Genomic DNA, 27957 nt, shown 5'->3' on the forward strand with positions numbered 1-27957 from the left:
TCAGAGCGATGGTCACCAATATAATGCTATCTCCTCACACTCTGAGTATCCCCCCACTGATAACAAGCTAAGCTGTGTGATAGTGAACATAAATACCTTATAATTCATTTCATTTTTCCTCCAGTGGAAACATAGAAGATAGGAGCAGGAGGAGGCCATTTGGCCCTTCGGGTCTGCTCCGCCATTCATTACAATCATGGCTGATCGTCCAACTCAATAGCCTTTCTCCCCATAACCTTTGATCCCATTCGCCCCAAATGTTACATCCAGCCGCCTCTTGAATACATTCAATGTTTTGGCATCAACTATTTCCTGTGGTAATGAATTCCACAGGCTCACCACTCTTTGGGTGAAGAAATGTCACCTCACCTCCATCCTAAAAGGTCTACCCTGAATCCACAGACAGTAACTCCTGGTTCTGGAATCTCCCACCATCGGGAAAGTTGGTAAGTTCCATTAAAAAGCCTTTTAAAATGAATACCTCCAAGATTGACATGATATTGGTAAACAATGTCCCCAGTGCTGATGATCTGAATGTAGGTACTCACTGTAATCCTTTATCAGAATGTCCTTGTATTCTATTTTGGGCATTTGCATGCTCTCTGTGGCATTTTGCACCTTGTCATTTTTCTCCAGTTCAAAGTAGTTTTCTAAAAGGGAGAGAAAAAGAAGGGTGAATTAGATCTTAACATTGTGTTTTTGCCTCATTCAGCTGGCGTGTTTTTGGGGTGTAATAAAACTGTGGAATGTTATTGTCCAACACCTTCCAATGGCCTTTCTTGCAGAGTGCTTCTTTATTATTCATTCGTGGGACATTGGGTGTCGCTGACTGGCCAACATTTATTGCCCATCCCTAGTTGTCCAAGGGCAGTTGAATGTCAACCACATTGCTGTGGCTCCAGAGCCACAGAATCACAGAATACTACAGCACAGAAGAGCACCTTCAGCCCATCGAGTCTGCACTGACACATGAAAGGTCCTGACCTGCCCAACTAAAGCCACTTGTCAGCACTTGGCCCACAGTCTTGAATGTTGTGGTGTGGCAAATGCTCATCCAGGTACTTTCTAAAGGTTGTGAGGCATCTACCACCCTCCCAGGCAGCGCATTCCAGACTGTCACCACCCTCTAGGTAAAAAGATTTTTCTTCAAATCCCCCCCTAAACCTCCCATCCATTTGGTCCATTGGTGTGGCTCTGGATTTACAGACCAGATAAGGACAGCAGATTTCCTTCTCTAAAGGACATTACTGAACCAGATGAGTTTTTCCTGACAACAGTTTCATCAATAGATTTTTAATTCCAAACTTTAATTGAAATCAAACTTCACCATCTGCCATGGTGGGATTCGAACCCAGGTCCCCAGAGCATTACCACGGGTTTCTGGATTGCTAATCCAGTGATAATTCCACTGTGCCACTGCCTCCTCTTGCAACTCACCAATTTCTCCGTCTATAGGACTGACACGTCTGGGCAGTCCTCTGTTGCATTATTCTCACCCGTCACCCTGAACCCTCCAAGTATGACACTTAACGTTAGTCCTGAACTATGCTCTTCCATTGTCTGCTTTGCCCTCTCCAAGTGAACTACATCTGTGAGATATTTTAATATGCTAAAGGCGATATATAAATGCAGGCTGTTTGCATCATCTTATGGCAGTCAATTGTATGGGACCATGAGCCCATAAGATCATCAGAACATTCTGTACTGTGCGAGTCTCTTTTGATTGGTCATGACCAGTTGCACATCTGGTTGTAGGAGGAATCATAGAATCATAGACTGCTAAAGAGGCCCTTCAGCCCATCCAGTCTGTACCAACCACATTAGAAATTCCCACCTAATCCCATCTGCTGGCACTTGACCCATTGCCCTGTTATGATGTGCCAAGTGCTGGCCCAGACACTTTTTTACAGGATGTGAGGCAACCTGCCTCTACTACCCTCTCTGGGGTGGCTTTGTGGCACAGTGGTTCGCATTGCTGCTTCGCAGCGCCAGGGGCCTGGGTTCGATTCCTGACATGGGTCACTGTGTGTGCGTGGGTTTCCTCTGGATGCTCCGGTTTCCTCCCACAGTCTGAAAGATGTGCCGATTAGGTGGAGTGACCCGAACGGCTACTGGAGTGCGGCAACTAGGGGATTTTTGCAGTAACTTCATTGCAGCGTTAATGTAAGCCTGATTGTGACACGAATAAATAAACTTAACTCCCAGGCTGCACATTCCAGAACGTCACCATCCTCTGGGTAAAAAGGTTTTTCTTCACATCCCCCCTAAACCTCCTGCTCCTCACATCGATTCTATGTCCCCTGGTGACGGACCCTTCAATTCAAGGGGAACAGCTGCGCCTTATCCACTCTGTCCATGTCTCTCATCAGGAGACACAACATGAGGAGTAAGAATAAAGATCTCACGTGGTTTTTGTGACCTTCACTAAAATGTCAGGAGTTCTGTACAAGAATGGAGTGGAAGCATTTGAGAGAAAAGTGTCACAGATGTAACCTGTGACATTTACTCTATGAGAGAGGTTCGTGCATTAGCGTGAAGTTAAATGTTCATTGCAGGCAAATATTGGGAGAGAAAAAAATTAATTAATTGGACACAATGTGCAAAAGCAATGTTAGAATTCTATAGAGACAATTCGATTCAAGGAGAGCACACACCAGCAGTGCTTTGTGCTTTAAAATGTTCATTTCTACCAAATTTCGATGTTTTATTCTGCTCAAATGTGTAGAAAGAAGCAAACAAAAGATAAAAGTGCTCTCTCTATTAAAACATCGGCGAAGGGGAATGTTCCAGTGCACCGATGAGCAAGGACATCCTGAACATAATGAATGAGGAATTCAAAGTGAGATTTTTTTTATATTTGAGGTTTGCAAAGATGAACAGCAATACGTTTCAGGGCTGAAAGTTTACGCTACTGAGAATTCCACTTCCTAATGGTTGCTGGAAATTCAGGGCTGGCTTATCTTCTGCCAGTCATTCTTGGAATGAGATTCAGAGAAGACTCTACTCCTTATACATAAATGGGTACACATTGACTGTCTCCCTGTATACACCACTGTACACATTGACTGTACTCCTTGTATATATCGCTGTACATGTTGACTATACTCCTTGCATATAACCTTGTACACACTGACTGTACTCCTTGTATACACCGCTGTACACATTGACTGTACTCCTTGTATATATCGCTGTACATGTTGACTATACTCCTTGCATATAACCTTGTACACACTGACTGTACTCCTTGTATACACCGCTGTACACATTGACTGTACTCCTTGTATATAACCCTGTACACACTGACTGTACTCCTTGTATACACTGCTGTACACACTGATTGTACCCCTTGTATAAACTGCTGTACACATTGACTGTAACTCCTTGTATATAACCCTGTACTCACTGACAATATTCCTTGTATATAATCCTATTCACACTGACTGTACTCCTTGCATATAATCCTGTACACACTGACTATACTCCTTGTATATAACCCTGTACACATTGATTGCACCGGATGTACATAACCCTGAATACATCGACTGTGCTCCTATATAATCCTGTACACACCAACTGTACTCCTTTTATATAACCCTGTGCATACAGAATGCACTCCTTGTATAACCCTGGTTCACTGGGCAATTGCACTGAATTCACTTCGAAACTATAAAGGAAATTTATATTTTGGTCGTTGCCTACCGGAATTACAGGAGTTCTTTCTGAGTGTCCTCTTCCTTTCTCACGTACACAGTTTTAATTTATTCCTGCATCTAGGAGAAATTGCTTGTGTTCTGCTGGTGCTCAGTGAGTTCATTATCTTCTGGGTATAACATTTTCTCCATTGCAGCTTATTGTAATGTGAAACTCAATTGCTTTTCCCAGCGAGCTCCAGCCAATGGCATTTTTAATTTGCTTTATTACCAATGAGAGGCCACTGATTCCCACTCTGACTGTACGCTAGCTCCACTAATGCTACAATCCAGAGAAGTTTGTTTGTTTGGTTTGGGTTAAGACAAACTCTTCATTTGGAGCTTCTAGTTTATTACTGATGGTTAGGATTGAGGTGAAACTTTCCATTGACTTTTGTTGTATATCCCAGGGAGTTGTAAGGTTGACCTTCAGAGGATTAAGGGTTAACGTTCGTACTTGTATCTTGGAACAGCTGACTTATCAGGATAAACAGGGTGGCTCTGATGTACCATCAGAGGAAAGCATTAATCCTGTCTTTGCATTTAGTGTCTGAGGGGGGAATTTAATAAGAGGGGGGTACGAGTTACAATGATGGAAATGGAAATGAGCGACACTTCTGCTTGCATGTCAGGAGCCGGAGCACATGCAGCTCCACGACTCTTGGAATGGCAGTGGCAGGCATGTGCGACACGTATGATTATACATCAAGCGCAGGTATTCTCAGGACGCTAAGGAAATTTGGCATGTCAGCTACACCTCTCACCAATTTTTACAGGTGCACCATCGAAAGCTTCCTTTCCCGATATATCACAGCTTGATGTGGCTCCTGCGCTGACCAAGATTGCAATGGACTGCAAAAGGTCATGAATGTAGCCCAATCCATCACATAAACCAGCCTCCCATCCATTGACACTGTCTACACTTCCCAATGCCTCAGGAAAGCAGCCGGCATAATTAAGGATGCCATGCACCCCGGACATTTTCTCTTCCACCTTCTTCTGTTGGGAAAAAGATACAAAAATCTGGGAATATGTGGCAACCGACTCAAGAACAGCTTCTTCCCTGCTGCTGTCAGACTTTTGAGTGGTCCTATCATGTATTAAGCTGATCTTTCTCTACACCCTATCTGTAACTGCAACACTATATTCTTCCTTCCTTCTCCCCTATGTACTCGATGAATGGTATGCTTTGTCTGTATAGCGCACAAGAAACAATACTTTTCCCAATTCATTGGCAATAATAAATTAAATCAAATCGAAAAAAGAGGATCCCTCTGTCATTTGACAACCCAGCAAGTCTGGGCAGCCTGGAATCGAACCTACTGGATAGACAGGGAGCTCCTGCATCAAGGCCACTGGCTCCACATCCTCCTCCTTTCCTTCATGTTTCTGATCCCTTAGTAATTCACTTCCTTCACCAGCCTCAGCCACCCTTAAGCTTTTCCCCATCACTCCCCACACCACGCTCCCACCTCCCATTTATGTCCCATTCATCGCTCCCTTCCTTAGGGGAAAATCCCTGCCACTGCACCTCGGAGATTCCTGAGGCAAGCGAGAGGCTGCAGCAACTAGAATATAGGGGAACAAAGAAGGATACAGCACAGGAACAGGCCCTTTGGCCCTCCAAGCCTGCGCTGAACATGATGTCTGCCTAAGCTAAAACCCTATGCACTTAAGGACTCCATATCCTTCCATTCCCATCTTATTAATGCATTTGTCTAGATGTCCCTTAAATGTTGCTATCGTATTTGCTCCCACCACCTCCTCGGACAGCTTGTTCTAGACATTCACCGTTCAACTGGTTACCGGCAATAAATGTTAGCATAGCCGACAAGACTACTGTGAACAAGTGGAAAAAATAAAGTAGCAAGCATGAGTTCAAATCCCAGCTTGACGAGATGTGAAGTTTAATTCAATAAATTTCTAATTTGTAGAGCAGAGGCCAGAAAAACAAACCATAAAAACTGCAAGTTTGCATTAAAAACCCATCTGGGAAGGGAACCTGGTGCCTGTATTGATTTAAGAGTATAAACAATCCCTTTACGTACAATTTAGGAGAAGGTCCAACATGTTTTCCGGGGAGCTTGGTTTGTTAAATCAATGCAGCCTCCGCTAAGAGATAATACATAGAAACACAGAAACCAGAAGCAGAAGTAGGCACTTTGACCCGTCGAGCCTGCTCTACCATTCAATAAGATCATGGCTGATCATTGAATTCAGTTTTCACATGTTTGTTGAGTGTAATACTGAGATAACTCTCATCAATTTCAAATAAGAACACAAGAACTAGGAGCTGGAGTAGGCCATGTGGCCCCTCCAACCTGCTCCACCATTCAATAAGATCATGGCTGATCTTCTCGTCGACTCAGCTCCACTTACCCGCCTGCTCAGCACAATCCTTAATTCCTTTACTGTTTAAAAATTTATCTATCCCCTTGTCTTAAAAACATTCAATGAGGTAGTCTCAACTGCTTCACTGGGCAGGGAATTCCACAGATTCACAACCCTTTGGGTGAAGAAGTTCCTCCTCAACTCAGTCCTAAATCTGCTTCTCCTCATTTTGAGGCTATGCCCCTAGTTCTAGTTTCACCAGCCAGTGGAAACAACTTCCCTGCCTCTACCTTATCCATTCTCTTCATAATTTTATATCCAACAAGAGATGTTTTTGTCCCATGAATAAATCATCCACCTCTCAATGAAAATAAAGGGATGAAACTGCGTGCAATTTTAATAGCGTAACAATAATGAATACTTTCACGCAGTTTGTGAAACGCTTGCATTGTGATAAAGGTTAATGTGGTGGAGGAATCTCATGCAAAGGCATTACGTACCAATATTGCACAGTGTGTTTTCACCTCAAAGATCACTGAAGCTCTTTGGAATTATTGTTTCAAATGTCGTTTTATTATATTTTTCATAGTGAGTGGAGGCTTGAAATCCTTGACAATTTCACAACTTGCCTAATTCGCTGTGTGTGGGCAAGTTTGACATTTATCTCCCTGAGCACTGACTGGGCCTTCTCTTTGAATCACTGCTAATGGCCTAACAGGTCAACTCAGTGAGCGGTTCAACTTAGAGAAGGCTGAGAGGAGATTGATAGAGATGTTCAACATCACAAATGCTCGCAGGAGTTTACAATTTGACAGCACAATAAGGGGCCCTTCGCCCATCGTGTCTGCACAGGCCATCACCAACTATCTAGTAGGGGGTAAGACGAAGAGAAACTGTTTCCATTGGTGGAGGAGTCAAGGGCAAACAGATGCAGCTTTAAGCTGGCTGGTAGGTGATGCAGACCGCAAGAAACTACAAAAGGTTGTGAACGTAGCCCAATCTATCACACAAAGCAGCCTCCCATCCAGTGACTCTGTCTACACTTCCCACTGCCTCAATGAAGCAGCCAGCATAATTAAGGACCCCACGTACCCTGGACATTCTCTCTTCCACCTTCTTCCATTGGGAAAAAGATATTAAAGTCTAAAACTGACTCAAGAACAGCTTCTTCCCTGTTGCCATCAGACTTTTGAATGGTCCTACCGTATATTAGGTTGATCTTTCTTGACACCCTAGCAATGGCTGCAGTGTTACATTCTGCACCCTCTCCTTTCCTACTCACCTATGTACTCTATGAACGGTATGTTTTGGCTGCAGAGTGCGTAAGAAACAAAATTTATCCCAATACATGTAACAATAATAAATCAAATCAAATAAGGAAATTCTGTTTTACATGGTGAGTGGCAACGATCTGGAATGCACTGCCTGAAAAGGTAGACTGAACTGGGACTTTCAGAAGAGAGTAAGATAAGTAAGTGAGAGGAAAAGAAATTGCATGGGGAGGGCAGGGGGTTGTGGGGCTAATTAAATTCCTCATGAGGATGGTTGCCATGGGCTCAGTGAGATGGATAGTCTTTCCGTGCTATACCCATCCCATAATTCCATGATGCTAAGAGTGGGACTGGAGCCAGTTATTAGCCAGACTGGGTAGGACAATGGCGTTTCTTCCCTGAAAGACAACAGTCTAACAGCCTCATGACCACTACTAGCTCTACCAGATCTCTAGGACGGCCCAGTGGTTAGCACTGCTGCTTCACAGCACCAGGGAGCTGGATTCAATTCCGGCCTTGGGTCACTGACTGCGTGAAATCTGCACATTCTCCCAGTGTCAGCGTGGGTTTCCTCCAGGTGCTCCAGTTTCCTCCCACACTCTAAAGATGTGCAGGTTAGGTGGATCGGCTGTGCTAAATTTCCCCGTCGTATCCCAAGATGTGTACGAAAAGGGGATTAGTGGTGTAAACATTGGTGTTTCGGGATAGGGCCTAGGTAAGATGCTCTGTCGAAGGGTCAGTGCAGACGCAAGGGGCCGAATAATCTCCTTTTGCACTGAAGAGACTCTATGATTTTTAAAATCAAATTCTCAAACCACACCTGGGTTCAGTCTGGACTTTTCATGCTCTTCCAGGAATATCTTGCAGTTGTTCCAGTTTCCTCCCAGAGTCCAAAGATGCGCAGGTTAGGTTGATTGCTCATGATAAATTACCTCTCAGTGTCAGGGGGATGAACAGAGTAAAAACATGGGGTTACAGGGATAGGGCCTGGGTTGTTGTCAGTGCAGGACTGATAGGCTCAATGGCCTCCTTCTGCACTCATGGCATTCTATGAATCTAAAGTCTTTTAAAAAGCACCTGGACCTGCACCTTAAGTGCTGGAAGATACAGGGCTATGGGCCAAGTGCAGGAAGGTGGAATTAGAATTAGGCACCTGGATATCCTTGGGCTGGCATGGAGAAGATAGGCCAAATGGCCTCCTTCAGTGTGGTAACATTTCTACGGTTCTTGGTTATAAAAACATAGAAACATAGAAGATAGGAGCAGGAGGAGGCCATTTGGCCCTTTGAACCTGTTCTACCATTCATTACGATCATGGCTGATCATCCAGTTCAATAGCCTTTCTTGCTTTTTCTCTATAAACTTTGATCCCATTCACTCCAAGTGCTATATCTAGCCATCTCTTGAATATATTCAATGTTTTGGCATCAACTGCTTCCTGTAGTAATGAATTCCACAGGCTCACCACTCTTTGGGTGAAGAAATATCTCCTCAACTCCATCCTAAATGATTTGCGCTGAATCCTCAGACTGTGACCCCTGGTTCTGGACTCCCCCACGATCAGGAACATCCTCCCTGCATCTATCCCGTCTAGTCCTGTTAGAATTTTATAAGTCTCTATGAGATCCCCCCATTATTCGCCTGAACTCCAGCAAAAAAAATCCTAACCTAGTCAATCTCTCCTCATACATCAGCCCCGCCATCCCCGGAATCAGCCTGGTAAACATTCGCTGCACTCCCTCAAGAGCAAGAACATCCTTCCTCAGAAAAGGAGACCAAAACTGCACACAATAAACCAAAACGGCAGCTTTTCTCATGAGCTCGGGATGTTTTAAGATGCATCACAACCAATAGGTGTGACTCTAGCTCTGATACATCTCCTCTTCCGGTTAAATGTTGTTTGAATCTGGCAGTTTAAGTCCACTACCTAATTAGGAACATGAGTTTCAAACATATGTTGCATTTAGTGACACTGCAAACAAACAATGATAGTACAGCCTTGGCAGGAATAGCTGAGGAAACACAGAAATAAGACTCAGACCTCCCATGACCTGTCCCTGGCTGAATTTCCAATAGTCGATGCCAACTTCTTTTGCTGCTCATCCCCATCAGGTAGAAACATAGAAACTAGAAGCAGGAGGAGGCCATTTGGCCCTCTGAGTTTCTCCGCCATTCATCTTGATCACTGCTGATCATTAAATTCAATATCCTGATTCCCTCTTCCCCTCCATCTCCCTTAATCCCTTTAGTCCCAAGATCTATATCTAATTTCTTCTCAAAATCAGACAAAGTTTTGGCCTCAACTACATTCTGTGGCAGTGAATTCCACACATTCACCACCCCCCGGGTGAAGAAATTTCTCCTCAGCTCAGTTCTAAAAGGTTTACCCCTAATTCTCAAACTATGACACTAGTTCTGGAATCTCCCACCAGCGGGAACATTCTTTCTGAATTTATGCTGTCTAACCCTGATCGAATTTTATAAGTTCCTATGAGATCCCTTCTTACTCTTCCAAACTCCAGTGAATATAATCCTCACTGACTTAGTCTCTCCTCATATGATAGACCTGCCATCCCAGGATTCAGGCTGGTAAACCTTTGCTGTACTTCCTCTATAGCAAGGACATCTTTCCTCAGATAAGGACACCACAACTGCACAATGGATAAGGAGCCATTGTTGAATACTGGGACAGCACTGCTCTTCAGCAGAATGCATCGCTGCCCATTTCCAAACGCACTGAATCTTTCTTGCTACCTGCTCAGGTTGAATTGAGCCGTCACGCTCTTGGTGGGCATTCGCTGGGAAACACGGTAAGAAGTTTCACAACATCAGGTTAAAGTCCAACAGGTTTATTTGATAGTAAACGCCGGCATCTCCACACCATTCACTGGAAACCCAGAGGAAGGAAAGGAATGCACCACAGCTAACGGATCCCATAAAGAGGGAGGCAGTGGTGCAGAGGTATTGTCACTGGATTCACAGAGTTGTCACAGAGACCCAGCATAATGCTCTGGGGACCTGGGTTCGAATCCCACCCTTGTGGCAAAATTTGAATTCAATAAAAACCTGGAATTGAAAGTCTAATGATGACCATGGAATCATCATCAAAACTCATCTGGGTCATTAATGTCCTTTAGGGAGGGAAATCTGCCATCTTACCTGGTCTGGCCTACATGTGACTGAGAGCCACAGCAATGTGGTTGACTCTAAAGTAGCCTCAGGGATGGGCAAGAGATGCTGAGCCCAGGCAGTGATGTCTGCATCCCATGAACAAATATATTAACAAAAATCATAAAAATTCACCTGATTTACTGATGTTCTTTAGGGAGGGAAATCTGCTGTCCTTACCTGGTCTGGCCTACACGCAACTCCAGAGCCATGCCACTTCTGAAATGTCCTAGCAAGCCACTCAGCTCAAGTGATGCCCACATCCCACCAACGAATTTAAGAAAAAGGTTAAGTCAGCAGTTTAACTTGATGGGAGTGCATCGTTGAGGCATTTCTACTGAGCATGTGTGATGCCGTAAGGTCAAGGGTCAAAGTGAAAAGTGACTACTTACTGTGTCTATCACTGGTGCTGTGAACTGTGACCCTCGGGACTCTTGGCCCTGTGGGGATAAAGAAGATATTTTGATTCTCTGGAAGTGAGGGAGACAGCAGGAAGTTAATTGGGACTTTCTAAGGATGGCAGTCTGCGAGAATGAGGTGAGTCATTTGCATCTTATATATCCAGAAAAAGAACCAAATGTTCCCAATGGGATAATACCAATAACAAATCAACAATTATAATTGTGGTTTTGCATAACAATTAGATCTCAAAAAGAAGAAAAACAAACTGTTTATCCTGTAAAGTCTTTTAACAAGTGTGGAATAAGTCCCTAATTGCAGTTGCCAGGTCCCTCTTAATTTAAGAAGCATGACTGATACCATGTGATTTGAAATGTTTCGCATCTGAGATTTCTTCTGATTTGTTTTTGTAAATTGTTAGTTTTTCAATTAACATTATAGCTTTTCATCCCATTAGCAGTTGTCTTGTAGCTGGCAGAGGCAAGATGGGCAGAATGGCCTCCTTCTGTGTAAAGTTCTGTCTAAACTTTATACAACTCCTAATATTTTGAGATTAAGAACAAAGAAAGGGAGTGACACGGTGGCATGGTGGTTAGCATTGCTGCTTCATGGCGCCAGGGACCCACGTTCAATTCCGGCCTAGGGTCATTGTCTGTGTGGAGTTTGCACATTCTCTGTGTCTGTGTGGGTTTCCTCCGGGTGTTCTGGTTTTCTCCCACAGTCCAAAGATGCGCTTGCTGTCTTCTCTGTCAATGCCATATCCTCAGTAGGGATCCCACAGTGCTTCCTCTTTTAGGGTGAGGGGCTAGAGATTTGGGAAGGCAATGGCGTTGTGGTATTATCACTAGACTATTAATCCAGAAACTCAACTAATGTTCTGGGGACCCAGGTTCAATTCTCACCACATTCAATTGAAAAGTATCTGGAATTAAGAATCTACTGATGACCATGAAACCATTGCCAATTGTCAGAAAAACCCACCTGGTTCACTAATGTCCTTCAGGGAAGGAAATCTGCCATCCTTACCCGGCCTGGCCTACATGTGACTCCAGAGTCACAGCAATGTGGTTGACTCTTGACTGCCCTCCAAGGACAAATGGGGATGGGCAATAAATGCTGGCCAGCCAGCGACACCCGTGTCCCATGAATGAATAAAAAAAATTCAGAGGGGATTTGGGAAAACATTTTTTCACTCAGAGTGGTGGGAATCTGGAATGCACTGTCTGGGGATGTAGTGGAGGCTGGAAACCTTACAATCCTTAAAAAATATTTGGATGAGCACTTGAAACATCATAACATTCAAGGATATAGGATAAGTGCAGGAAAATGGGATTAGCGTGCCTTTAGTGGCAGTTATTGTCAGTGCAAACTCGATGGGCCAAAAGGCCTTTTCTGCGCTGTATAACTATCGCTGGATTCTACCGCCCTGCCCACCACGGAATCAGAGCGGGCGAGGGGCCGACAACAGGAATGCCCATTGGCCTTGGGCAGGAATTTTCGGATTCGCTCAAGTGCGGCCATAAAATCCCGCTGTATACCTCTATGTCTCTGTTCAGTTGCTTGCTTGGAACCCGTGCGTATTTAAGGCAGAACGTCAGAAGAATAGTTTGCGGCTAATGGTTTATGAACTGCTGCTGGAACAATGTGGCTCCAGAGCAACTTACTTGTTTCTCCGGATCACACATGGATAAGGAAGGCCACCCGGAAAGAACCTACATTCATCCCACTCCTTGATTCCAGGGCTTCTGTCTCTGATGTCGCCCCCTCCATGAACTGGCAGAAGTTTCTGGTCCGAAATGTGCCAACAACTGAGTCATTCCCTCTCCCTTAGGAACACAGAAATTAGAAGCAGGAGTGGGCCATTCAGCCCTTCGAGCCTGCTCCGCCATTCATCTTGATCATGGCTGATTATCGAATTCAATATCCTGATCTCCCCTTCATCCCATCAAAGAATGAAGAAAATTACAGCACAGGAATAGGCCCTCCAAGCATGCACTGGCCATGCTGCCCAACTGAACTAAAATCCCCTACCCTTCCGGGGACCATCCCTTGATCCTTTCAATCCCAAGAGCTATATCCAATATCTTCTCAAAGTCACATAATGTTTTGGCCTCAACTACTTTCTGTGATAGTGAATTCTAAAAGTTTTACCCCTTATCCCCAAACTATGACCCCTAATTCTGGACTCCCCCACCATTGGGAACATTTTTTCTGAATTAATGCTGTCTCATCCTGTTAGAATTTTATAAGTTTCTATGAGATTCCCTCACAAGAGGTTACTGCAGAAGGTCAGAGGACATGGAGTTGGGGGTAGGGTGTTAGCGTGGATAGAGGATTGGTTGTCAAATAGGAGGCAGAGAGTGGGGGTCAATGGGTGCTATTCGGATTGGCGGTTGGTGACTAGTGGGGTGCCCCAGGGGTCGGTGCTGGGGCCTCAGCTATTTACCATTTATATAGATGATCTGGAGGAGGGAACTGAGTGTAGGGTGTCGAAATTTGCTGATGACACCAAGATTGGGGGAAAGGCAAATTGTGCGGAGGGTGTGGAGAGTCTGCAGAAGGATCTAGATAGGCTGGGCGAATGGGCCAGGAAATGGCAAATGGAATTTAATGTTGGCAAGTGTGAGGTGGTCCACTTTGGTAGGAAGAATGGTAGGAAGGACTATTACTTACGTGGCGAAAAACTGCAGCAGGCGACGGTGCAGAGGGACCTCGGGGTCCTTGTGCATGAGTCGCAAAAACCCAGCCTGCAGGTGCAGCAGGTGGTCAGGAAGGCGAATGGGATGCTGGCCTTCATATCGAGGGGGATTGAATATAAAAGTAGGGAGGTCTTGCTGCAGCTGTATAGGGCATTGGTGAGGCCGCAGCTGGAGTACTGTGTGCAGTTTTGGGCGCCGCACCTGCGCAAGGATATTTTGGCCTTGGAGGGAGTGCAGAGGAGGTTTACTAGGCTGATACCGGAGTTGAGGGGGTTGAGCTATGAGGAGAGGCTGAATAAACTAGGCTTGTACTCGTTAGAGTTTAGAAGAATGAGGGGAGATCTCATTGAGACGTATAAGATGATGAATGGGATGGATAGGATAGAGGTGGAAAGACTCTTCCCGCTCAAAAAAGACAGTAGGACTAGGGGGCACAGCCTCAAGATAAAGGGGGGGAGGTTCAGAACGGAGTTGAGGAGGAACTTCTTCACTCAAAGGGTGGTGAATCTCTGGAATTCTCTGCCCGTTGAAGTGGTGGAGGCTGCCTCGCTAAATATTTTTAAGAAGCGGGTTGATGGGTTTTTGATAAGAGAGGGGATTAAGGGTTATGGGGAGAGGGCGGGAAAGTGGAACTGAGCCACGACAGATCAGCCATGATCTTATTGAATGGCGGGGCAGGCTCGAAGGGCCAGATGGCCTACTCCTGCTCCTATTTCTTATGTTCTTATGTTCTTATGTTCACTCTTCTAAATTCTGGTGAACATAATCCTAACTAAATTAGTTTCTCCTCATATGACAGGCCTGCCATCCCAGGAATCAGTCTGGTAAACCTTCGCTGTACTCTCTCTATAGCAAGGACATCCTTCCTCAGATAAGGATACCAATGCTGCACACAATACTCCAGGTGTGGCCTCACCAATGTCCTAGTCCCACTGCTCCTGTCTACCTGAGGCAATGTTCTGAATTTCTCTTCTCTTCTTTGTCACTAGCTGGTTGTCTCTCAGTTAGTTCCTTTCAAGGAGGAAAAGCCCAGCTTTTCCCCAGAACTCAGTTTTCTGACATTGGAGGCCAATCCTCCAGCGTTTGAATCTCTTGTGTGAAGATGGCTGAAACTGGGCAGGATTGGGAAAGTGATTTGTACGATCCTCAAGTATCAGCCTATTGACCTGACTCATAAGAACATAAGAACTAGGAGCAGGAGTAGGCCAGTTGGCCTTTCGAGCCTGCTCTGCCATTCAATAAGATCATAGCTCATCTTTTCGAGAACTCAGCTCCACTTACCCTCCTGCTCACCATAACCCTTGATTCCTTTACTGTTCAAAAACGTATCTATCCTTGCCTTAAAAACATTCAATGAGGTAGCCTCAACTGCTTCACTGAGCAGGGAATTCCACAGATTCACAACCCTTCGGGTGAAGAAGTTCCTCCTCAACTCAGTCCTAAATCTGCTCCCCCTTATTTTGAGGCCATGTCCCCTAGTTCTAGTTTCACCTCCTGGTGGAAACAACTTTCCTGCTTCTATCTTATCTATTCCCTTCATAATCTTACATGTTTCTATAAGATCTCCCCTCATTCTTCTGAATTCCAATGGGTATAGTCCCAATCTATTCAGTCTCTTCTCATAAACAAACTCTCTCAATTCCGGAATCAACCTAGTGAATCTCCTCTGAACCCCCTCCAGAGCCAGTATATCCTTTCTCAAGTAAGGAGACCAAAGCTGTACACAGTACTCCAGGTGTGGCCTCACCAGCACCTTATACAGCTGCAACATAACCTCGCTGTTTTTAAACTCCATCCCTCTAGCAATGAAAGACAGAATTCTATTTGCCTTCTTAATTACCTGCTGCACTTGCAAACCAACCTTTTGTGATTCATGCACAAGGACACCCAGGTCCCTCTGCACAGCAGCATGCTGTAATTTTTTACCATTTAAATATTAGTCCATTTTGCTGTTATTCCTACCAAAATGGATGACCTCACATTTACCAACATTGTACTCCATCTGCCAGTCCCTCGCCCACGCACTTAGACTATCGATATCCCTTTGCAGGCTTTCAGCACACTTTTCTCTACCACTCATCTTAGTGTCATCTGCAAATTTTCACACACTACACTTGGTCCCCAACTCCAAATCATCTACGTAAACTCAAGACATCCAACATCCAGAACAGGGAAAAAACATTAAAAGCAGGTAAGTAAGAATATTGATCCAAAGTGGTCTCGTCTAACTTAACATAAGAACATAAGAAATAGGAGCAGGAGTAGGCCAACTAGCCCTTCGAGCCTGCCCCGCCATTCAATAAGATCATGGCTGATCTGTCGTGGCTCAGTTCCACTTTCCCGCCCTCTCCCCATAACCCTTAATCCCCTCTCTCATCAAAAACCCATCAACCTGCGTCTTAAAAATATTTAGCGAGGCAGCCTCCACCACTTCAACGGGCAGAGAATTCCAGAGATTCACCACCCTTTGAGTGAAGAAGTTCCTCCTCAACTCCGTTCTAAACCGCACCCCTTTATCTTGAGGCTGTGCCCCCTAGTCCTACTGTCCTTTCTGAGTGGGAAGAGTCTCTCCACCTCTATCCTATCCATCCCATTCAACATCTTATACGTCTCAATGAGATCTCCCCTCATTCTTCTAAACTCTAACGAGTACAAGCCTAATTTATTCAGCCTCTCCTCATAGCTCAACCCCCTCAACTCCGGTATCAGCCTAGTAAACCTCCTCTGCACTCCCTCCAAGGGCAAAATATCCTTGCGTAAGTACGGCGCCCAAAACTGCTAACTTAAAATGGAACACCAGTAAAAATGGGAAAGTAAGAATACTGGTTCAAACTGCTTTATCCTTCTGGGTGGTCAGTAAAATTTAAACCCTCTGTGATGCAGTTTAAGATTGCGTAATGAAGCCCTTTCCTCTCAAATAATAAATCATCTTCTGCCACAAAGAGAAAGTGGTTTTAAAATACAGAACATGATTTCATTCCCCAAGTGACTGGATAATTTTTAATTAACTTGAGCACATCTCTTTCCTCAGTAGATGAAAAAACTGCAAAATCCACATATTAATAGCGACAAAAATGCTGGAAAATATGCCAGGGTGAAAAGTTAATTTTATGTCAGGGTTTGGTGGTATTTCAAACCCAGGACTGCTTGGGGAGGCGATGGCTCAATGGTTTTATCGCTAGACTATTAATCCAGAAACTCAGCTCATATTCTGGGGACCCAGGTTCAAATCCCACCATGGTAGAATTTGAATTCAATGAAATAAAAAATCTGGAATTAAGAATCTACCGATGACCATGAAACCATTGTCAATTGTTGGAAAAACCCATCCGGTTCACCAATGTCCTTTAGGGAAGGAAATCTGCCGCCCTTACCTGGTCTGGCCTACATGTGAATCCAGACCCACAGCAATGTGGTTGACTGTCAATTGCTTTCAGGCAACTAGGGATGGATAATAAATGCTGGCCAGCCAGCGACACCCATGTCCCACAAATGATTAATAAAAAAGGATATCATCAATGTTATCCAGGGAACAGGAGTAGGCCAATCAATCCCTCAGGCCTGGTTCACAATTTTACTGGATTTTGGCACTTTCCTTACTCCACGAGAATCTTTTGATGACACACCAGTGCCTCTACTTTCCCCGCAGGCAATGGAAATTCGCCATGAACGCCATGACTCCCACCAATTTTTACAGATGCATCATAGAAAGCATCCTTTCCAAATGTATCACAGCTTGGTATGGCTCCTGCTCTGAACACAACCATTACAAATTACAAAGAGTCGTGAATGTAGCCCTGTCCATCATGCAAACCATCCTCTCCCATCCATACTTGCTGCTGCCTTGGGAAAGCAGCCAGCATAATTAAGGCTCAGGGCATACACTCTTCCATCTCTTTCTGTCAGGAAAAAGATATAAAAGTCTGAGGTCATGTACCAACCAAATCAAGAACAGCTTCTTCCCCAATGCTGTCAGACTTTGGAATGGTTCTATCAGATATTAACCTAATCTTTCTCCCCACCATGTTGTTGTTCGTCCATTGTCATCGATGAGGACCTCGACACCACTAATCATTTTGAGGCTGGTTGCGGTGTGTCCGAAGATGACTGATCAGGCCAATTCAGGCATGGGATGTCCTGGCACATATTGGACAGACTTGTGTAGACACTGTAGTTGATGCACTGGGGGTCCTGGACTTGTGCAGCTCACGCTTAAGTTGTGCTTCAGCAATACACCTTGCTTCATAAGCTTGACAGCCTTTGTGGATGAGGCAGCGCCAGGTAGGGCGGTTTTGTGCCAGCGTTTCCTAAGTGGTCGTGTCAATGTCAAGCCATATTGCCCACCATATTGGTAACTGCAACACCATATTCTGCACTCTATCCTTTCCTTCTCCCCATGTACTCCATGAATGGTATGCTTTGCCTGTATAATGCACAATAAACAATACTATTCACTGCATCCCAATACATGTGACAATAATAAATCAAATCAAATTATTTAGGCCCCAGGAGCCACTCTGACTGCAAAGCACAGCAATGTGAGACTCTTCATTCACTGAGCTCCAGTTCAGACAGGGCTCGAAGCCAAGATGTGTTTGATGGTCAATGGACAATAGATGCTGGCTTTGCATAGCTTCTTCCCTGCTGCCATCAGATTTTTGAATGAACCTACCATATAAGAACAAAAGAGCCTAAGAGCTAGGAGCAGGGGTAGGCCATCTAGCCCCTCGAGCCTGCTCCACCATTCAGTAAGATCACAGCTGATCTTTTTGTGGACTCAGCTGCACTAAACCACCCACTCCCACAGCCCTTAATTTCTTTACTGTTCAAAAATGTATCTATCCTTGCCTTAAAAACATTCAATGAGGTAGCCTCAACTGCTTCACTGGGCAGGGAATTCCACAGATTCATAATCCTTTGTATGAAGAAGTTCCTCCTCAACTCAGTCCTAAATCTGCTCTCCCTTTATTTTGATGCTTTGTCCCCGAGTTCTAGTTTCACCCACCAGTGGAAACAACTTCCCTGCTTCTGTCTTATCTATTCCCTTCATAATCTTATATGTTTCTATAAGATCGCCCCTCATTCTTCTGAATTCCAAATGAGTATAGCCCCAGCCTACTCAGTCTCTCCTCACAAACCAGTTCTCTCAACTTTGGAATCAACCTAGTGAATCCCCTCTGCATCCCCTCCAGAGCCAGTATATCCTTTCTCAAGTGAGGAGACCAAAACTGCACACAGTACTCCAGGTGTGGTCTCACCAGCACCTTATACAGCTGCAACATAACCTCGATGTTTTTAAACTCCATCCCTCTAGCAGTGAAGAACAAAATTCCATTTGCCTTTTTAATTACCTGCTGTACCTGCAGACCATCTCCTTGTGATTCCTGCACAAGGACACCCAGGTCCCTCTGCACAGCAGCATGCTGCAATTTTTTACCATTTAAATAATAGTCCATTTTGCTGTTATTCCTACCAAAATGGATGACCTCACATTTACCAACATTGTACTCCATCTACCAGACCCTCACCCACTCACTTAAACCATCTATATCCTTGTGCAGACTTTCAGCATCTTCTGCACACTTTGCTCTGCCACTCATCTTAGTGTCATTTGTGAATTTTGACACGCTACACTTGATCTCCAACTCCAAATCATCTATGTAAATCGTAAACAATTGCAGTCCCAACACTGATCCCTGAGGTCACTAGTCACTGATCCATTAGTCACTGATTGCCAACCAGAAAAACACCCATTTACCCCACCTCTTTGCTTTCTGTTAGTTAACCAATCCTATATCCCTGCTAATACATTACTCCTGACACTGTGCACCTTTATCTTATGTAACAGTGTTTGGTGCAGCACCTTGTCAAATGCTTCTAGAAATCCAGGTACACCACATTTACAGGTTCCCCATTGTCCACTGCACATGTAATGTTCTTAAAGAATTCCACCAAATTAGTCAAACATGACCTTTCCTGAATTAATCCATATTAAATCGATCTTTCTCTACATCCTACCTACGACTGTAACACTACATTCTGCACCCTCTCCTTTCCTTCTCCCCCATGTACTCTATGTACAGTAGGCTTTGTCCGTATAGTGCACAAGAAACAGTACTTTTCACTGTATCTGAATATGTGTGACAATAATAAATCAATCAATTCAATTCAATGATGCCATACCCAAACAGGGACCAGATTGTGGTGACTAGGGGATTTTCATAGTAACTTTATTGCAATATTGTGAGCCTACTTGTGACACTGATAAATAAATAAATACATTCTGAAAAATTTCGGTTGAGTCAGCATCCAATTGTGGGAGAACGTTCCACATTTCCATTAGCCTTTGAGTGAAATGGAACTTCCTGATTTCATTGTGATTGGCCTCACTTTAAAATTAGACAGTGCACCCTCGACTGGATGCACTGGACTGGACCCCCTCCCCTTCCCCTCAACCTACCCCCACCTTCTGTGGAAAAGTGGTGCTGAAGAAAAGTCAGATTGGGCTTGGAATGTTAACTCTGTTTCTCTCTCCATTGAGGCTGTCACACCTACTGAGTATTCCCAGCATGTTCTGTTTTTATTTCAGATTTCCAGCATCCTCAATATTTTGCTTTTAGTTGATTGAAATGGATCCAGCACTCCCCTTCATGAGCCCAAGCATGGTGGAAGCTACTTGCTGACTTTAGGCTTCAGATCAGAGTAAGATTTATTTGATTTGCTTTATTATTGTCATACGTATTGGTGTACAGAGAAAAGTGTTGTTTCTTGCACGCCATATAGACAAAGCATACCGTTCATTGAGAAGGAAAAGAGAGTGTGCAGCTGTAGTGTTACAGTCACAGCTAGGGTGTAGAGAAAGATCAACTTAATGCAAAGTAAGTCCATTCAAAAGTCTGATGGCAGCAGGGAAGAAGCTGTTTTTGAGTCGTTTGATGCGCGTCCTCAGACTTTTGTATGTTTTTCCCGACGGAAGAAGTTGGAAGAAAGAATGTCCCGGGTATGTCGGGTCCTTGATTATTCTGGCTGCTTTTCCACGGCAGCAGGAAGTGTAGACAGAGTCAGTGAATGGGAGGCTGGTTTAAAACTAGGTGTAAAATTGGTGACTTGGAAGTACAGGAACTAGAACAGAATATGACTATCCTGGCAAAAGGTATATCACAGATAGACTTGGCACTGGTAATGGATCTTGGGGAGAAGTGCAGGAGGATACTCAGTTTCACTGGGTAAACTGATTAGGTTTTGCCAACTGATGAGAGTTTATTTAACAGTGTCACAAGTAGGTTACATTAACACTGCAATGAAGTTGCTGAGAAGATCCTCAAGTCGCCACACTCTGATACCTGTTCAGGTACACTGAAGGAGAATTTAGCATGGCTAATGCACCTAACCAGCATCTCTTTCAGACTGTGGGAGGCAACTGGAGCACCTGGAGGAAACCCACACAGACACGGGGAGAATGTGCAGACTCCACATAGACAGCGACCCAAACCGGGAATCGAACCTGGGTTTCTAGCATTGTGAGGCAGCAGTGCTAACTACTGTGCCACCCAGATCATCTCAGGAGCATTACTGGTGTGACAAAATCGTCACTTCTCCCCTCAGTAATTTCAGTCAAAGGCTCACAGGCTCCCACCGTAGATACGATACTTGCGTTTAGAAAGAAACGTCTCTTGCATTTAAGAAGCTTGCCTTTCCTACATTTGCAACAGTTGGTGGCATTATCTGGCCTCGCTCGCCCCAAAACCAGAAAATCCCAGCCGAGATCCACAGACCTTTCCACGGTCCTCCCCTTGCCCCCTCCAAATCCCATAATTGCACTCGCAAAATATGTAACTGCTTTGGAATGTCCTGGGGTTGCAAAAGGCCATTGATAAATACAAATTCTCTCTCATGGCTCTACTGATTTTGTGAAACGCCAGGACCAAGATGTGCTTTCCAAAGAAATACCTCAGAACATGACATGACCCTTCGAAGCTGACATTGCAACAAGTGCAAAACACAGCCGTTTCTTCCAGTTCTGCATTTGCCAACTTACTCGCCCACCAGGCAAGGCAAAGTCTTATCTGTTACTATGTGGCGCTCAGCGACAGTAGACAGCATCAGCCACGTTCTAATTACACGGCAGCCTGTTAGCGGATCATCGATGGTCATGGTAACATCTTCACGTTTTATTAGGTTCTAAAGGGGGCTCGTGAATAATTCACACCTCGGCAAGTGAAGAGATCTGACGGCTGCTCACCAGAGACCCAGTGTCGGCAATTATCAGCAAGCCCAGAGTCAGAGCTGGCTCATCGCTCGCTGCTGCTGCTGTCCCGAATGGCTTTTCAGCGAGAGAGATGGGAGGTTGCTGGGGAGAAGTTAATTGGGCGGCTGCTGGAAGTCCAGCCCTGAGTGGGAGGTGGGGAGGAGGGAGGTGAGAGGTGGGGGTGGGTCTGCTGGTGGGGTGGGCGGAGGGTGGGGTTTGTGTGGTAGGGAAGGGAAGGATATGGTGAGAACAGGACATGAATGGCGATGGGAGGAAACCCTTCTTCAGAACCTCTGCAAATGACCAGTGTGGAAACAATAGCTTCCAAAGATAAAGAGATAATTTGCATCATCTGAACACACAACTACGCGTGTTTTAGGCCCTGGTTATAGAAGATGCAGCTGTTGTTTACTCAGTTTGTCACACTAATTCTAATATTGCAACCGCTGTGCGTACTGTCATGTTTGACATCGGAATGGAGGACAGCTTCACATTAAAGATAAATCTGTCCCCTGCGTTTTGTATTTGGGTAATCACACTGTGTGTTTTGACAAGTCTCGAGGCTTACTGTAGGTTCTGTAAAGTCACAGACAAGATAGTATGTGCCTGAGTATGACTTTGCACTGCACCCTCCTAGTTCACTTCTCCTCTGAATTCAGGAAATTTAAATATATTTTGATGTGACGGAGGCAACCTGGCTAAATATATTTAAGTCACGGGTGGATAGGTTTCTGATAGACAGGGGAATTAAGGGTTATGGGGAGAAAGCGGGAAAGTGGAACAGGTCCACTTCAGATCAGCCATGATCTTATTGAATGGCGGGGCAGGCTCGAAGGGCTAGATGGCCTACTCCTGCTCCTATTTCTTATGTTCTTATGTTCTAGGATCAGGCGATGAGACAAAAGCTTGTTTCTTGTCACAGGCTTCAGATGCATATTCAGAGTAAGAGGAGATTGATTTCCATAGAAGGCGCACAATATACGGGGAATTAAATTCAACGCAGGGAAATACATGAGAATCAGCAATACTTGATGTCCATTTGCACCCAACTACACAATACATGATTGCCCCCTTAATAAAGAATGGCATGACTTAGGAATCCATACCAAAATTCATTTAAAGTGAAACCCTAACCCCTGTCCACATCAATGGGGACGATGTAGAAAGAGTCGAGAGCTTCAAGTTTTTAGGTGTCCAGATCACCAACAACCTGTCCCAGTCCCCCCATGCCAGCATTACAGTTAAGAAAGCCCACCAATGCCTCCAGTTTCTCAGAAGACGAAGGAAATTTGGCATGTCCATTACAACTTTCACCAACTTTTACAGATGCACCATAGAAAGCATTCTTTCTGGTTGTATCATAGCTTGGTATGGCTCCTGCTCTGACCAGGACCACAAGAAACTACAAAGGGTTGTGAATGTAGCTCAATCCGTTGCACAAACCAGCCTCCCATCCATTGGCTCTGTCTACATTTTCTGCTGCCTTGGAAAAACAGCCAGCATAATTATACATAATATATAGTATAATAATATAGTTATATGCATGTATTAATATACTAATATAAATTCTGTGTGACAATAACAAATAAAATAAAATCAAATATTATATGACATTGGTTTGAATAGAGAATAAATTTGGGCTGGTGGGGTCTAACACTAGATTTGCACCCAAATCCATCTATTTTCCAACTGATGGGTTAGGTTAAAATTGCATTGCCCGGATTATAGTACAGGTTTATTATAGCACAGGCTGCCCCACTCCCCACCTTCACAGCAATTGACATGTGCTGTGTGCTGTAACTTTGTAAGGAGGCCTAACCTTGGAAGAGGAGGAGGAAGAGGAGAGGCATCTTCCCAGCGCAAGAGAATGGATGTGAAAATCTCCAGTACCAGTAGTGTAGCTTCATCACAGAGGCACTCAGCACTGATACAAAATACATATCGGTGAAGTGCCCGAGCCCCTTGAAGTAAAGTAGTTTGAAATATGTCCAGCCAACACTGCCTTTGGGTCCAATTGCCGTCAGCCTCAATTTCCTTCTATCACATTATGCTGCTTCATTCCACGCAGTGGATAAACAGGAGGGAAAACCAATTTTAAAATTGTCAAAAGCCAGTATCATTTGAGTTCCACTTTCTGGAATATAAAACCAATTGGGACAGGTTTCCCCGGTCCCAGTCATTTCCAGCAGAGGGCTCAAGGTCAAATGAGTGACATTCATGGTGTGGGATTACACGGAGTGTGCAGCACGGAGACAGGTTGTCAGACACACACTGCTCTGTAGCAGCTTCTGACCCAAGCTCATTGCACCTCATCACCTTAACTTGCGATTCCTTTCTCCCGCATGTGTTTACTGAGCTCCCCATTAAAGGCATCGAAAGCGCAGCACGATGGCAGAGTGGCTAGCACTGCTGCCTCACTGCGCCAGGTACCCAGGTTTGATTCCCAGCTTGGCTCACTGTCTGTGTGGAATTTGTACATTTTCCCTGTGTCTGCGTGGCTTTACCCCGGGTATTCCAGTTTCCTCCTACACTCCAAAGATGTACTGGTTAAGTGCATTGGCCATGCTAAATTCTCCCTTGGTGTACCTGAACAGGTGCCAGGTTGTGGCAACTAAGGGATTTTCACAGTAACTTCATTGCATTGTAAATGTAAGTGTACTTGCATCTAATAAATAAACTTCATGGCTTCTATAACCCCAAATACTAAGTGATGATAGTGGGCGGAATTTTCTCAAAAAGATTTTGAATGTAAAACAGGTGAGAAAACAGGAGGCCGTAATGTGAATCTCGCCAGTAGGAGGAGGGGTGGGGTCTCAGCTCACCAACGAAACGGCTGCTGAACAGTAGGGGCACTATTGCACAGGCACTCCGATCTCCCAGTATACTGTGTACACTACTGGGAGATCTCCTGTCACTTCCCCCCCCAACAATGCCGCCCTCCCCGATTGCCAGCCCGGTGGATTCACTCTGCCCCTCATCGCCCCCGATCGCCCCCACACCCCAACCCTGCCCCTCGCCCCAATTTCCATCTTGGCTGATCACCCCTCTGAACGTGGCCCCAGGCAACTAGTGAGGGGGTTAGGGTAAGTGAGCCTGGACGATAAAGTCCGGGTATCATTAATGACATGTGCAAACCCAATTTTCCACCTCTCACCATATCTTACCGGCTGGCCACGTTGATGAACCGGCATAGTGAGCGCGTGAGATCCTGCCCACTGTGTTTTACTGGATCCTGTGTCACAGTGAGCTAAACCTTAGGCTGTGTGCCATGAACAGAAAACCGTTTGGCTTCTGTATGATGCCCAGAGCTGAGAGGTTCTGCACAGAGACTGGCAGTTACACTCAGCCATTTGCTGCATCGTTTGTGGTTCTTGTTGGTGAGGATTTTTCTTAACATCTCTGAGATGCAGTGAGGTAAGCATTTTGTTACTAAGGGCCAATCGTTCGACTGTGTCTGAAGTCAGAATGAAACTAAGAGAGAAAACGCTGGAAAATCTCAGCAGGTCTGGCAGCATCAGTAAGGAGAGAAAAGAGCTGATGTTTCGAGTCCAGATGACTCTTCATCAAAGCTAAAAGGCATTGAAAGTGGGAGATATTTATCCTGCTGGGTAAGGATCAGAATAAAACGATCCCTCATGAGAACGAGGGATTTGCTGTTTATCAGCAATTTGGCATCTGTGATATATTTTAGTTATTTTTCATCTTTTTGTCGTGGACACAACTGCATCCTGGAAGTCTTAGTGGATTTGGAATGTCTGAACAGCATTTTAAGATGAAGGCAGGAATTCTCCAACCTCGCTCAGCTGGGATTCTCCAGTCCCACTTCAGTGAAGGAAGATTTGGCTGAGGGCCAAATTCTCTGTTCTCGCTGGCAGTGGCAGCGGGGGGTGCGAGACCGGAGATCTCTGGCCTATCTGTCTGATCTCCTGTTGACTTCAACAGCCGAGTGAAAAGGTATGAAGGTGGGGAGATCGAAGGCAATGCAGCAATAAATGATTCACTGCTTTTTCCAAACCACGTGGACTGCAACGGTTCAGGGAAACGCCACCTTCCCAAGGGATGAGCAATAAATCGGTAGCACGGTGGTTAGCACTGCTGCCTCACAGCACCAGGGATCCGGGTTCGATTCCCGGCTTGGGTCACTGTCTGTGTGGAGTTTGTACATTCTCCCCGTGTCTGCGTGGGTTTCCTCCGGGTGCTCCTGTTTCCTCCCACAGTCCAGGGGACGTGCTGGCTAGGTGCATTGACCATGCTAAATTCTCCCTCAGTGTATCCAAACAGGCACTGGAGTGTGGCCACTAGGGGATTCTCACAATAGCTGCATTGCAGTGTTAATGTAAGTCTACTTGTGACACTAATCAATAAACATTAAGCTAAATGCTGACCTAGGCTGCAATGGCCATATCCCATGAATGAATAAAGAAAAAGGATCTCAGTCAAAAATCATCTCACTCAGCTAACAAACCATTGTCCCTTAATAACCTATAGCCACATCCATTCACTCCAGTAACAATCAGAGCTTTCCAAACTTTTCTCTGAACAAAAGAGACATTTCAGCCCAGCAACAACCTCCAGCCACACTTTGTAACTATAATTAGTCAAAGCCATTCATTTTTGACAGTTCACATTCTCAGCACTCTCCTGTGATATTTTGCTGGGTCCCTGAGGCATACCAAGTTCAGGGCATTATAATCCCACATTGCCAGTCGCGAATGCAAAACAAGTCCCTGGGGATTCGCTGTGAGTCAGTGTGATGCTGGATAACAGGGACAAGTGAGTCAGCAGCCAACAGCCAAAGAAATCAATGGAAGTAAAAGTCAGGGGGAGATATAAAACATATTGCCAATTAGTAATCAACTATTTTATACTATTGCCAGAACTATACCATCTTGCCCGCCGGAGGCTAACAGAGAATGCCGTTCTGGGTAAAATTCCAGCCCGTTTCAGAATGCTAAGATCTACTCCATCTGTGCAAACCCAGAGGCTGGAAATTTCTAGCTGTGCACGCCAGTGGGATTCTCCAGTCCCGCTGTAGTGAACAGAGATATGGCTGGGTGCCAAATTCCCCATCCTTGCTTGCAGCGGTGGCGGAGCGTGAATGGTCGGAGAATTCCGGACACAGATTCATTGAATGACACTCCATCCATTGTCCCATGCCTAGTGACCCAATGAGTTATTCTGTTTGCTTCATTCTGCAGCTTTAACTTCTTAGCTTTGTGCAATGTTTTTTCTTAAGTAGAGAAAAGTCTGAGGTTACATACCAGCCGACTCTAGAACAGCTTCTTCCCTGCTGCCATCAGACTTTTGAATGGATCTACCTTATAATAAATTGATCTTTCTCTGCACCCTAGCTATGATTGTAACATTGCATTCGACACTCTCTCATTTCCTTGTCTATGAATGGTATGCTTTGCCTGCATAGCACGCAAGAAACAATAATTTTCACTGTATACTAATACATATGACAATAATAAATCAAATCAAATCAAAATCTCATTTCCTTTAAATGTTGTTGTTCAGTCAACTTCCTCAGCCATCCAGATAGTACAATCCAGGTTATATATATTTGACTGCATAAAGAAATATCTCTCCATGGCCCCTTCTGCTTATTCTGCCAATGATCTTAAATCTGTGTGCTTAGCTTAGTTCCCAGCCTGGCCAGTGGGTGGCGGAATACTCCCATTCCAGGACTGAGTCCCATGGTGGGTGCGGGGAAGTGAAGCATTTCCCACTGCAGAGGCCATCAGGAAACACAATTAATCTTCTGTCCATGACCTGATGATGGTGTTTTGTGCTGTATTCAGTGGCAGGGCGGACCTGATGGTGCGTAGTCCACCATCCCCACCTGGCATCGTATTGAAAAGGTGCCCACCACCACTGGCCCACTACTGAAGAAAGACAGTGGATCTCCTGAAAATGGAGATGGATCTCCGGGAAAACTCTTAAGGCCGGAATGTCGACCTTCTGAGAAAGAGGAGTGAGCTCCAGGAACTTTCTGAGGCTGGAAGATGGACTCCCTCCAAGACACTGAATCTGGAAAGTCCACCTGTAGATGCTCCCCGCACCCACTACTGTGGTGTTTCGGGGCTCAGAATTCCTGATAGCCTCCACTGTGGACTCTGGAGGCAATTCCGGGCATTGTTCGAGTGAGT

The 27957-nt window shown here is 44.9% G+C and overlaps 1 protein-coding gene across 2 annotated transcripts in view; it reads right to left on the reverse strand.

Moving 5' to 3' along the window:
- Positions 1-27957, reverse strand: part of dpp6a (dipeptidyl-peptidase 6a) — a 961250-nt gene that overhangs the window by 42897 nt on the left and 890396 nt on the right. For both annotated transcript variants that reach the window (XM_080217553.1, XM_080217561.1), the window contains exons 17-18: positions 10852-10899; positions 549-650 (exon numbers count right to left, since the gene is read on the reverse strand). In XM_080217553.1, coding sequence (XP_080073679.1) covers positions 549-650; positions 10852-10899 — 150 coding nt within the window. The remainder of the gene's footprint in view (positions 1-548; positions 651-10851; positions 10900-27957) is intronic.

Source organism: Carcharhinus amblyrhynchos, chromosome 2 (assembly GCF_965287045.1).
Source record: "Carcharhinus amblyrhynchos chromosome 2, sCarAmb.v2.hapA, whole genome shotgun sequence".
NCBI classification, from domain to species: domain Eukaryota; kingdom Metazoa; phylum Chordata; class Chondrichthyes; order Carcharhiniformes; family Carcharhinidae; genus Carcharhinus; species Carcharhinus amblyrhynchos.